This window comes from Leiobunum rupestre, chromosome 6, assembly GCF_980474605.1.
Source record: "Leiobunum rupestre chromosome 6, qqLeiRupe1.1.hap1, whole genome shotgun sequence".
Classification (NCBI taxonomy): domain Eukaryota; kingdom Metazoa; phylum Arthropoda; class Arachnida; order Opiliones; family Sclerosomatidae; genus Leiobunum; species Leiobunum rupestre.
In genome coordinates this window covers 35,465,670-35,478,836 of record NC_143389.1, presented here as the reverse complement: position 1 = coordinate 35,478,836, position 13,167 = coordinate 35,465,670, and the positions used below count along the sequence as shown (strand labels likewise).

General features: G+C 39.4%; 1 protein-coding gene and 1 long non-coding RNA gene across 2 annotated transcripts; both read left to right on the top strand.

Annotated features, from left to right (window-relative positions):
• The first annotated feature begins 5,553 nt into the window (after window positions 1-5,553).
• LOC149940755 (N6-Methyl-AMP deaminase-like) lies at window positions 5,554-6,814 on the top strand. The gene has a single exon (XM_090178227.1). It carries the CDS (start codon window positions 5,759-5,761, stop codon window positions 6,812-6,814), a length of 1,056 nt encoding a protein of 351 aa, XP_090034353.1. The 5' UTR covers window positions 5,554-5,758.
• Window positions 6,815-8,343: 1,529 nt separating this feature from the next.
• LOC149940754 (uncharacterized) lies at window positions 8,344-8,981 on the top strand. The gene is made up of 3 exons (XR_016481406.1): window positions 8,344-8,593; window positions 8,668-8,779; window positions 8,848-8,981. It is a non-coding gene; the product is annotated as an uncharacterized LOC149940754 (long non-coding RNA).
• The last annotated feature ends 4,186 nt before the right edge of the window (window positions 8,982-13,167 follow it).

Genomic DNA, 13,167 nt, shown 5'->3' with positions numbered 1-13,167 from the left:
GTTTTACCTTATATTGACCTTTTTCTTTAATTAACTTGGTAAATTCTCTAACTGATATTGTATCATTAGAATCGTTACAGCTAAGCTAAGAAATGGTTGTACAAAGGATTTTAACTCAGTAAAACACTTAGGACGCGCAAGGTCTAGCATATTACTTCAGAGCACATCACTTGTCGATAAATAAGTCCAGTTTATAACGTTTATGGGAATATAATTACAGATCTTGCCCGTTATTTGATTTCACTACTTTTATGGCCTAGAGTAATATAGGACGTGACGTTTTTGTTTAAAGGACCTTGCAATTTTTAACCGAATGGTTTTTGGGTGGATTATAATTTTCGGGTGGCGGAAAGTTTGAATTAGACAATTTCTTTCGATATGCTAGAATAGGATTATAATTGGCGGGATGTTTGAATTAGATAATTTCTTTCGATGTGTTATAATAGGAATATTTTTCGACGTTGCAAATTAATTATATTGGATTATTATTGCACGTCGTAAGATATCGAAGATAGCTTAACTATTTAACCTTTGATATTTTGCGTAGATGTGAAACTTATATTCCGGCTGGGCTGACTTGTTTTATTAACTTAAAGGGTATCGCCTATAATTTTTAGGACTTTACTGGCTGAGACTTTTTACTATTTTTTTTAATGGGACCTGCTGAACACTTTAGTTGTCTGGCCTAAACGAAATATGCAGTGGCGTACCGAGGGTATATATATAGAGTTATTAAAATTCTATTGAACGAAGATTTAGAATTATCACTGGTTGAAGGAACAGGCCCTCAAGGGGTCGGAGTGTGCAATAACTGGTGGCTTTACCGGGGAGTCGGGGTCCGGCTCTTGTAACCCGTAAGGGCGGTGGCGCACTGGGAGATGTTAGCTCCGTCCAAAGGGTCCTATCTCCGACCTCCGACTTCGGTCAGGTGTGGGCTGGATACTGGGCTTCGGCCCAGGCTAATGGAGAGGGGCCGGGCAAACTGGCCGCCTCGGCGGATTGAGTAGCCTGCTGTGGGGCTGCGGGCCTCCGTATGAGGGCACGGCGGACCCATCTCCCGGCCTTTTGGGCTCCCACCGGGATCTCCGGTGCCAGCTGTGCCGGGTTATGCGGGCTGCTGTGTGCCCGCCGTTCCCCTTTAGGAGCTCTCTCCAAAGGGCTTGGCTCCCTGCCTTTATAGGTGGGGTGTCGGCCGGAGTTGCTAGAGCATCCGTTCTCTATCCCACTGCTGTGTGCGAAGTGGCGGGCTGGTCGTCCCATTGTTGCTCCTTCTGCTGGGTTGAGCGGCTTGCGTCGAGGGTGCGACCATCAGTAGTGGGGTTCTGCTACTCATGCTGGTTTTGTCACCTGTCCGGGCTTGTGGACGCTGGCGTAGGGCATTCTGATGATAGGCCTCCGGTGGTGTGGTTCTCTTTCCGGTACACCGGGCTATAAATTCTGACAACATGGTTGAAGGAACAATTGGACATTAAAGATGGAAGTGTTTCGGCGCCCCCTACATGATAGCCAGCTTGGGGCCCGTTTAAATATTAATACCCTTAACCCGGGTCGGTACGCCTTTGGAAGTATTCACGGTTTCGAAAATATCGCGCATGAATCGGACACCTAAACGTGGCATTTTCAAGAGTAACACAGGCCACTAAACTCTAAGTAAACATTTTGCAATCGGACGCTCAGAGTAGCACCGCTATTAAAGCGGTAGAAAAAAAGTGTTTACAAAAAATATCTTGAATAGGGAAGTTCTATAACCAATCTCCATATATTAATATATTGTTCGTTTCGTATAATTTTAAAAAAATGATTTAGATTTAATGATATCATCACGAATGTATAGCGGTAAGCACTGGATCTGTTCTTCATATCATTTATTAAAGGGAATATAACCTCAAAATCGATCTTTATGGAGGACTCGCTCAAGTTATGTTATTATCATTGCAGGAAAGCAGTAAGCAGCGCCTAAAATTTAATTAAACTGTAAAACGTTGTATGGAACTCTTGGAGGGAGACAGAAATACTAAATGTTACATTCCTTTTAAGAGTACACATTTTGTTTTTAAGTTTTTGTTATACAACTTTTGCGATCAAATCAACTTTACGAAGAGCAGGATCGCTGTTTTGCACGCTCACCTGACACTTAAGAATCGCATAAAATTGAAAAGGGAGATTCAGAGTAACTTTATAGTTTTTATATCAAATTGTTTTTTTTTAAGAAAACGACTTTAAATTAGAGTGGTCGGCATCAAGCATTTCAGCTCAAGGTAAGGAATTGCGAGAAATTGTTGGCTTCAAATAAATGTTTAAATATGTTTCGTCAGTACTAGAAAATATTGCAGAGCTCTTGATGACCTGTCTTCCTATTTTAATGATTTTTTACAACCACTCAAAATTAACCAAAATTATAGTCAAGACCAATTTTACCACTACCCAAAATGACTTCCAAACTGAATTTTTAAAACAACTCAAAATTAGAGTACGATCGGTGATTATGTCACGTGGCCAATATTTTGTTAAAAACCCATTTTACCACATTCTCCATAATCATCTCCAATCTGAAATTTTGTCGTTGGAATGGTACGCCTTCTCCATCGATTTTTCTCAACTTATACAGCTAACGTGTTATTAGTTTCACGCGTTGTTTAATAATTTTTTAATTATTACTTTTCATCCGAGCCTTTCATAAGCCACCGAGCCCCCCCCCCCTTTAATTAATTTATGGGTGCGCCACTGGTTCAGTACCGCACTCCTGGACACGTCGACGTAAATGTGTTTGTTTGTGGGCCCCTTCCCATTTATTCGCTCCGTCATTCCCCCTCTTCTTAATGACGAACCCAAATATATCTTCTCGAAATTGAGTGTTATCGTAAAACTGGCAGAAATTGAGGGAAAACCTCGTCGAAAAACAAAGTTTTCGTCTTTCAAAGTTTCGTTAGTAGTGGTAATGTACCCATAGCGAAATTTCCTTGGTAACAATGTACCTATAGTGACATCCTCATTAGTGTTATCGTAGTTCTAGTGCCATTTATGATGAATAAACCTGTCGAATTTCGCGATGATGGAATTTTGAAAATAAAAAGAGGGCCGGATGACGACAACGGCGCACGCGAGGGTGGTGACAGCACGCGCGTTTGTTCGCGACAGGTGAGTAAACAGCCGATTGAGTTCGTTTGTAAAATAGCATAGTTTTTCGCAGTCGTCTTTGGGAAGAGAAAAACCACTTGTAGTTCGATTGCGTCATCTATACTTTTTATTATTTACGGTCGGACCATTTTGGCGACTGGTGTTTACACTTTCGTTTTAGAAAAAAGTTCTCGATTATAAACTATGTATTGTTTTATCCGGCTCTAGAATAGAATAACAACATAATATCATATTTATCACGCAATGATTAAACTTGGACTTTACCAGTCTTTGGGTCGGTGAGAGACTAATTAAAATCTGGTCATTTAACGTTCCTTCAATTTGGATATATTGTTCTAAAATCCAAATAAAGGTTTTTCGTATTTTTAGACTCAACCTTTTATGCTAAGACGCTAACGCTAATAGTCAGTTCGCATGTTGAAAAAATCGTGCGTTTTGTGATAAAAGCATGAAAATTTTTATACATAAATTTTTTTATATGCTCAATCGATTTAAGACGGGAGGGCATCCGTATCTATTATGTAATGGCCGTAAAGTGCAATCGTCCTACTCTAACGACCCCCGAAAAAGCTCCTGTCCACGTGACTCGTTCGTATGAGAAGGAGAGGGTTTGTTTAAGGGGGCATCCGTAAAAGAAATTTCTTACATTTTCTCCACTTTAGTATAAAACACGTAAAGTTAAACGTAAATTTATAATACTTTTTTTTAAATGGGAAATCAATAGAACAAAATTGCAAAGAAGAATATATATTCTTAAATTGTCGAACCTTTATACATTATTTATCGAGGTTAGAAATTTCTCAAATATAACGGTTATTACTTAATTTACGTTACATATATGAATTCCAAACGTTCATTTCCTTCTCTCCATTCCCGGGCCCTTTTCGATCTTTGCGGCGCGGCGCACAGTGGGCAAATTGAGCCCAAACCTGGCCAAAAGTCAAAAAAATAAATCGCGCGTATGAATTTTATTTTAATTTATAATACTTGTTTATAAACCACCGCACAATTTACCGGTGTTTGATTTTTGACTGAAAAATTTTATTCTCCACCAGGCTCCTTAGAAGTAGATTTTTTTAGAAATTTTAAGTAGGAGTTTTTGCATAGTTGCTTCCCCCGTAAGCTCGTTTCCTTTTAGTAAGGATTATCGAAAATAAGAATTAAAAAACGAAAACGTGAAAACCAACCAGAAAACGTTTAATATTTTGAAAAATGAAACTCCGAGATAGATGAACTTGGGTGTTTTACACGCGCGGCCAATACGAGAACTACAAAATTTTTGTTGGATTTGTGTCTAAGCGGATGATTTGCAGACGAAAATCCAGCAGTTTATGAAATTCTTGAGGCTAATTCACTATAAGTAATTAACTAATATCCTAAGTAACATAATAACAATAAGTATGACAATTAACGAGATTTACAACCAAACTGATTTTCATAGTTATTGCGCAATCAAGATGTTTGCTGAGAAAACATTTTGATTACGCAATAACTATGAAAATCAATTTGGTTGTAAATCTCGTTAATTGTCATACTTATTGTTATTATGTTACTTATGCAATTAACTAATATCGAAATCCACGTGGCAACGTCGATACATATCTCTACAACATTTTTATATTTTTAATTAAGAACGTACATAAAAAACCTTAGAAAAAATATTACTTAATTAACTCGATAAACCTATCGGCATATCGATATCAAATTAGCCAAATGACGAATCTTTTGATGTCTTTCAACGGCCATGGGGAATATTATTCTCCTTCCTAATAATGAGGTAGACACGGGCGAAGAACCGATCGTAATGTATGGCAAGGCCATCATTAAAAAGGACACATTAAAGAGGGTGGATTGTAATAATAATAATACTTGGAAGGAGCCCCGGGTATTATGTTTTATATAAAACAGCTTAAAATTTGAATATTGCGCAATTTTAAAAATTTCATAATTTTTTAAGTTGAGGATTGAACAACTAAAACTATCGAAGATTAAAATTTTACCATCAGGCTATTGCGCAGTTTCGTAAATCGAGGACGGAGAAGTAAAACCAATACGAATGAAAAATTAATATCGCTATTGTGGCGATGGATGGTAAAAAATTTTAAAACCTTAACCATTATTGAAAATTATTATGGGCTAAATGAATGATGAAACTCTTTAGATTCCTCTTCGTAAAGGGTGTTTGAAAATTTGAGTAAAAATCAAGTAGCTTCTCCCCTTCCGCTCTTCGTGATAACAGATTCAACCGATCATAGTTTCTGATTTCCCTAGCGCTATTTGACTATTGCCCGAGCTCGCGCAGGAAACTAATAAAATTCAAACACTGCGGGGGCCTTTAATTGCCATCATTGAAAATGACGTAAGTCACGCATCGCCATCGCAATTCAGTCGAGAGATTCGCCGGGGGGGGGGGGGTTAAAATAAAATCAGAATCCAGAAAGCATCGCTCCTGGCGCCAGTACGCGGCGAGCTGAAACGCCGGGAAACTTTCTGTAAAAAAGCACGCTCCGGCCTTTATTCGTATCAGAGACACGCGGTTGAAAGCGGAGAGAGAGTCGACAAGCGAAACGGAGATAAAAAGTAGACGAGCTCTTTGGCTTCGCATCGTCTGCTCTTCAATATGTCGGATCATATTGAGGAAGAAGTGTTTTGCAGAAATCTCCCAAAGGTTGAACTACACGCCCACTTGAATGGCTCTTTAAGCGCGTCGACCATTGAAGAATTAAAATCACTTGCCAAGAAATCACGGGTGACATCGAACTCTCGCGCTTTACAACCTAATGAAAGCTCAATATCCGCTTGTTTCGATGTCTTCAGTCAAATTCACGATTTGGTTTGCAGTAAAGAGGCCGTAGCTCTAGCTACGAAACGCGTTATTGAAGAATATTCCGCTGACAAAGTGAAATATTTGGAGTTGAGGAGCACGCCCAAAGAGATCGATAATGGGGATACGCGCGTGTCAAAAAAGGAATATATCGAGTCCATTCTACACTCCATTGAAGAAGCTCGAATTGATGATTTTTCTTGTAAGGGAACCGTTGTGAAACTTCTAATATCAGTCGATAGAGGTAGAGGCGTCAAAGAAGCTCTGGAAAATGTACAGTTGGCTTGTCAGTTTGCGAAGCAAAGCGACACGGTCGTTGGCGTGGACTTTAGTGGAAATCCAGATGTGGCTGATGGAAGAGACTTCATTCCAGCCTTGCAGTACGCCAAAAGGGAGGGTTTGAAAATTTCGGCGCATTTAGCGGAAATCCCAGATAAAGACGAAGAAACGTTAGCCATTTTAGAGAGTGTTATTCCTGACAGAATAGGACACGGAACTTTTATTCATACTTCCAAAGGAGGAAAAAAAGTCATCGAGGAATTCGTGATAGAGAAGAAAATTCCGCTAGAAGTTTGCCTAACGTCCAATGTCATGACTGGCACAGTCAAAGATTACGATGATCATCCGTCTAAAATATGGTACGAATTGAACCACCCGTTTGTTTTATGTACGGATGACAAAGGATTGTTTAATACGTCACTTTCTAACGAGTATTATCGGTTTAAAAAATATGCCTCGATCGGAGAGGATAAATTGTTCCTATTATCTCGTCGAAGCCTTGAATACATTTTCGATAAAGGTTTTAAGGAAAATTTGGAAAACTATTGGGATAAATTTAATAAAAATGATTAAAACCACATAAAGTTTTGTAACCCTTTATGATACAATAAGTTAGTTTTAGAATATCCACTAAAAAAACAAAAAATGATAAAAAACTGATAAACGTTTTTTTTTTAAATTAAAATTTACATTTACTAGTGTAAAATTTGATGACCTTGAACCATGTTTTCAAGGTCATTTAAAAACTCGAGAACCCTACTTGGGTTAACGGATTTGGTTCCAATTAGAAAGTTGTTGCTCGCCCTATTATTAGTTCAAGTAGCTTTGATTTGACCAATCTGAAGCCGATAAATTGATTGTTAATGAATTCAGTGTTTGATAATAAAATAATCTGATTAGTTTTAATGTTACTAAATCAAATAAATAGTTTACAACGGTTCAATTATGCCACCGTCAGCTACGATACATGTTTGAGCTCTTTTAACGACGGAGTTCATAGTCATTGAAATATCAGGGTGGAAGGCATTAATTATTCGTTCTCGACAAAATTCAATTTCTCGGCTTCTGATTGGTCAAATCAAAGTTAATTGAACTAATAATATGGCGAGCAACAACTTTCAATTTAGAACCAAATCGGCAAACCCAACGGTGCTCGAGATAGTTTTTCAAGTTCATTCAATTTTACACAGGAATGTTCCCCTACCATAGGGCGAACCACGGACTGTAAATTTTAGAGGACCGGTATTCCCGAGGTATTTTACGCCCCGTTCACCGATCAGGCTGACGGGAGTCACTCAAGGTCATAAAAAAAAACTAAAGCGCGTGTCTTTCGGTCGGCCAGATTTCCAGATAACATGCGGGGAGGGGGGTCTATCTCTATGCGTGGTACAAATGACCTTGACGGACTCTCTCTCTCTAGTTCGAAGTGATTGATGCTCGGGGAAACCAAAATTCTACAGGGGAAGGCTACGCTTTACTCGTCCTCTAAAATTTACAGTCCATGGGCGAACGGAGCGGCTGCTTCAGGCGCCAAGTCAGAGTCAGGGGGCGCCTCAGTAGTAAAGGCAAAAAATATTTTTATATTAGGAGCAAGCCAGTGGCGGATACAGAGAAAACTCAAGGGGGCTGCGCTAAAAGACATCTTGAGCTATGGGTGTAATAACAAATCATCAAGTCACATGCGTTATATTGTTTTAAAACAATAATGGATCATGCCTCTAGCTCTAAAATGTTTCTAAACGAAAGAAAGCTGAAGGTGAGTAATACAAGTAGAATACAAAGCAGACATAAATAGTCATTTTTTTTTTGTTGTTTTTGTTAAAAACACAGAAGAGAGAACAGTCGAAAGGACTGCCAACTTTTATCTTTCTATATATATTTTTTCTTTTTCTTTTGTTTTTGAGTATCTGTATCAGGGTGTGTATAGTGCGAAGGCCTAGTTGTCATGTGCACCAAAATAAAGTTTATTATTTTTGAAAAAAAAAATCATTACGTGACACGTCACACATGTTCGTGTTTGTATTTTTTTAGGTACTCTGACGTGATTCGCGAATATTTTGGCTGTGAGAATTTAAAATAAAGTAAATTTTTATTATAATTTTTAAATAAGTCAATTAATTCTTTCAAAACCCAAATAAAAAGCAGCAGATGATCTTATAATTAAAAACAAAAAATTCTATTTGCGAAATGATATTTTGTCAAAGGCTTAAGTAACTCCTGTACTACTATCTGGCTTGTTGTGGTTATGGCTTGTTATGGGAATATTCTGAGATTCTAAATTGTAAACAAAAGTAAATGGAATTTTGATGAAAAGGATGATTCTACCTTGGATTAATAATGATTCTACTAAAGGTATGTAGCTATTGTCCTTGAAAAAAAATTAGCTTTGACAATTTAAGTCTGATGGCTTGACCCTTCATTTCTAGATTTTTGTCCTTCGCTAATTTGTGGAGTCTGAGCTTGCAATATAAATTAATAACTTTCTTAATGATGATGTTCGATTCCAACTTCAGGATCAAACATGTTCGTGGTGATCTGGTAAGATGTCCATGCCAACAATATTTTGTAATACAGCAAGTTCTAGCAAGACTACATTTCTTTTATAGAGAGAGGAATATCTCTTCATAACAACTAAACAAAATTGGCTAAAAACCAAGGAGATCTTACTAAAATTATAATAACATAATTAAACCTACACGAAATGATCCTTGGTCAAAATTTAAAGGTAAGAAGTTAGCATCACCGATTTTTTCTATTTCACTTTCAATTGGATGTAATTTCTTTAAATTAAATAAAAAAATAATTTAGACTATTTTTACTTCTTTTAATTCTATGGAAACCAAACCAGAGTTGGAATGGCTTTTGGTGTGACCCACCTTTTGCCATTTACAATTTGTATATCCCGTTCTAAAAAGTGATCATTACAAATTAAATCATGATTTGAATGTGTCGCGATTTACAGCAATTGTCTAAATTGTAAACAAAAGGTTTACAATTTAGAATCTCAGAATATTCCCACAACAAACCAGATAGTTACTTAAGCCTTTGACAAAATATCATTTCGCAAATAGAATTTTTTGTTTTTAATTATAAGATCATCTGCTGCTTTTTATTTGGGTTTTGAAAGAATTAACTGACTTATTTAAAAATTATAATAAAAATTTACCTTATTTTAAATTCTCACAGCCAAAATATTCGCGAATCACGTCAGAGTACATAAAAGATTACAAACACGAACAAAAAATTTGGTGCACATGACAACTAGGTCTTCGCACCAGCGTTGCCAACCTGATTGAATAGAATTATCGTACCAACACCTAAAAATTATCGTATTTCAGTTCTATTTATCGTACGCTTCAAAAATATCTAGAGGTCTGACTAGCGAGTAGAAAAGGGGGGCGAAATTAAAAAAGGAGTGGTTCTTCTCTCTCTTTAGACAGAGGAAAAGAGAATCACCTGCAGCGTTCAGTAGCGGCGCTAAGGGTGGGCTGAAGTGGGCCTTAGCCCCCCTGCATTTCTGAGTGGGGCCACATATTTATAATTAAGAGGCCACATATTTCAATTTATGAATTTTCTTTATATCTAGAAATTTGTTTTATTGCCAAAAAACGTTTTTCTGGAATTTTTTTTTGAAAATCAATTCGTTTATTCAAGAAGATAGTAGACCATAAACAGATAGATTCGGGAGGAAGGGAGCAGAAATTGAGAGATAGTTGAATGGACAATAGAAAGAAAAGAAAGGGGGTTTAGGGAAATACCCCGGGAATGCACGTGTCCCCTCTAGGTCGGATACAAGGTCAGTGTGTCAGAATTTATAGCCCGGTGTACCTAATAACAGAGACCATACCACCGGAGGCCTATCATCATAGTGCCCTACGCCAGCGTCCACCTAGCCCGGACAGGTGACAAATCCAGCATGGGTAGCAGTACCCTACTACTGATGGTCGCACCTTTGACGCAAGCCACTCAACCCAGCAGAAGGAGCAGCAATGGGTGGACCAATCCCCACTTCGCTCACAGCAGTGGGAGTAAGAGTGGATGCTGTAGCAACTCCAGCCGACACCCTACCTAAGTAGGTAAAGAGTCAAACCCTTTGGAGAGAGCTCTTAAAGGGGAACGACGAGCACACAGCAGACCAAGTAACCCGGCACAGCTGGCACCGAAGATCCCAGTTTTACTCCAAAAGGCCGGGAAACAGGACCACCGTGCCCGCATATGGAGGCCAGCCGCCCCACAGCAGGCTACCCAATCCGCCGAGGCGGCCAGTTTGCACGGACCCTCTCCGTTAGCATGAGCCGAAGCTCAGTATCCAGCCCAAACCTGACCAAAGTCGGAGGTGAAGATAGGACCATTTGATCAGAGCTAACATCTCCCAATGCACCACCGCCCTTATGGGTTACAAGAGCCGGACCCCGACTCCCGGTAAAGCCACCAGTTCTTGCACACTCTGACCCATTTAGGGCCCGGATACAAGGTCAGTAGGGGGTCCAGTAAACGCGACGAGAGCCGCAACAATAAAACGACCTTACTCTTCTGGCTTCCTAGAAAATTTATAAGGGGTCACTAAAGTTGTAAGTGACACAAAATACTTAGCCCACGGAGCCCACCTGTGGAAAACCCTAAGAGCCGCTACTGGCAGCGTTGCCATATACGTACTATGATTATGGTACAAATACCATTTGCATAATATTATAAATGGTACTATTTTTTTGAGAGCGTACTGTAATTTAGCGTCAAAACTGGTATTTTTCAACAACGTACATAACAAAAACTCATTCCTACCGAATTATTCTCACAATTGTCAATATCGTACGTTGTAATATTGTACATCCTACTGAATTATCGTACAATTGCCAATATCGTACGTTGTAATATCGCACATCCTACTGAATTATCGTACAATTGCCGATATCGTACGTTGTGATATCGTACATCGTACGGAAGGTGAAATTATCGTACAAAACGATAATTATCGTACAGGTTGGCAACGCTGCTTCGCACCATACACACCCTGATACAGACACTCAAAGACTTTGTATTTTCTCGCCTAATCGACAGGCGTCGCTTAAACGTGGTACCACAGGAATACGGAACAAATACCGGTTGTCTGCTAGTTATCGCTCCCGTATATTTTTGGCAAATCAAACTCCGCGTAAGGTGTCTATTTCTTTATTATGTCTATGGTGGAAACTAAAGTTGATAGGGAATCTTGCTGTCCGTAGCCGGAAATATTGCTGTCCGACGCAAGGTTCTGGGGGGGGGGGGTTAGAAAAGAACGGGAGGCACGATAAGCGGCTGGAGAAAAATCTGTTGCTGTCCGACGTCGGGTGCTGGGTGGGTAGGTAAGGAGAGGGGGAGCCTCGATAAGCGGCTGGAGAAAAATCGTCGTCGATCGGTGGGGGGAAGAGAGGGTTAAGCATAAGCACTAAGCGCCAAAAAACTGAACTTGAAAGACTTAAGCTCCTTTGGAGCACTACCACATAGGGCAAGCTGTGTGGCAAACTGGCAAACGCCGTATTGTTTTTTTCCATTTCCAATAAAACGCAGTTTTCTTTTCCACCGCTTTTTCTTTTCTGCTGGGGTGAGGGTATCATTAACTTAAGCCTAATTAACCAGTGAGTTTCCAACTCGCTCCGCTTAGGTTTTTGTTGAAAGAGCCGTTTTCGGTTTTTGGGATGCCCTAGTATTATCTTTGCTCCATCCTAAAACTTGTCTCGGGCCGGCACTGTATGTTCCATAAAAATTTGAAATTTAAAAAAAAAAGTTTTTCAGTTATTTATCCATAGATATAAGAAATGTATATAAAGGTCTAGATAAATTTCGGGGCGTCTAAGCCTAACATTTTAGTACTAAGTGCTTGACCTTTCCGCAGGCCGCAGTCTTTAGACACCATCTGTTGGTGACTTTTAGTATCAGTTTTAAGCAGGAGACAATGGCTCTCGCGACAATAGCACGAGCTTTCTTACCGATAGATAGCGCCTTTTAGGGATAGCCTGCAGAAATTACGCGTTTCTGCTAGCTGTCACCTCCGTATTAACTCCCTTTGAAATATTTTATCTAGAGCTTTATATACGTTTCCTATATCTATGTATTTATCTTTTTTAGTGAACAACCATCATAGATATAGGAAACGTATATAAAGGTCTAGATAAAATATTTCAAAGGGAGTGAATACGGAGGTGACAGCTAGCAGAAACGCGTAATTTCTGCAGGCTATCCTTTTAAGGCGCTATCTATCGGTAAGAAAGATCGTGCTATCGTCGCGAGAGCCATTGTCTCCTGCTTAAAAATTATACTAAAAGTCACCAACAGATGGTGTCTAAAGACTACGGCCTGCGGAAAGGTCAAGCACTTAGTACTAAAATGCTGAGAGAGCTCGCGCTCTTGGTCACGTGCCTTCCTCGGTGTCTGCTAGGTGTCAATTCCGTATTTTATATTAGGCTTATGGCGTTTTCCATTGGAGTCCTCTGAGCGCTCCTAAATATAAAACGTGTTCCATTGGGACAAAAAGGGCAACTCCAAAAAGGAGGCACGTCTTCCATTGGCACTGTTGCTCCCTCGCGGATTGATCCGAGCTGCCCCAAATCGAGGGACGGGGCAACCAAAAAAGAGCAATTTTTAAGCAAAGTGACTCCGAGAAAAATTCGTATTCCATTGTGAGGGCTGGAAGTTTAGTCCTCCGAGCACCTAGCGGAGTTCTCCGTGGTAGAGCGATGACGTAGAAGGCAAATCCGGATCACGCTCGGAGCAGTCCCAATGGAAACCGCCATTAGACGCCCCGAAATTTATCTAGACCTTTATATACATTTCTTACAAGGTTTGTAGAGAAATGCATTTCTTATATCTATGATGGAGACCGACATTTTGGAGGTCACGTGCCGGTAGTGGGTAAACGCTTCGTTACAAAACCGTCAATCCGAAAGCTT

What these genes read in the sequence shown, in the direction of transcription:
- LOC149940755 (XM_090178227.1), top strand. Translation starts at nt 5,759, where the DNA reads ATGTCGGATCATATTGAGGAAGAAGTGTTTTGCAGAAATCTCCCAAAG.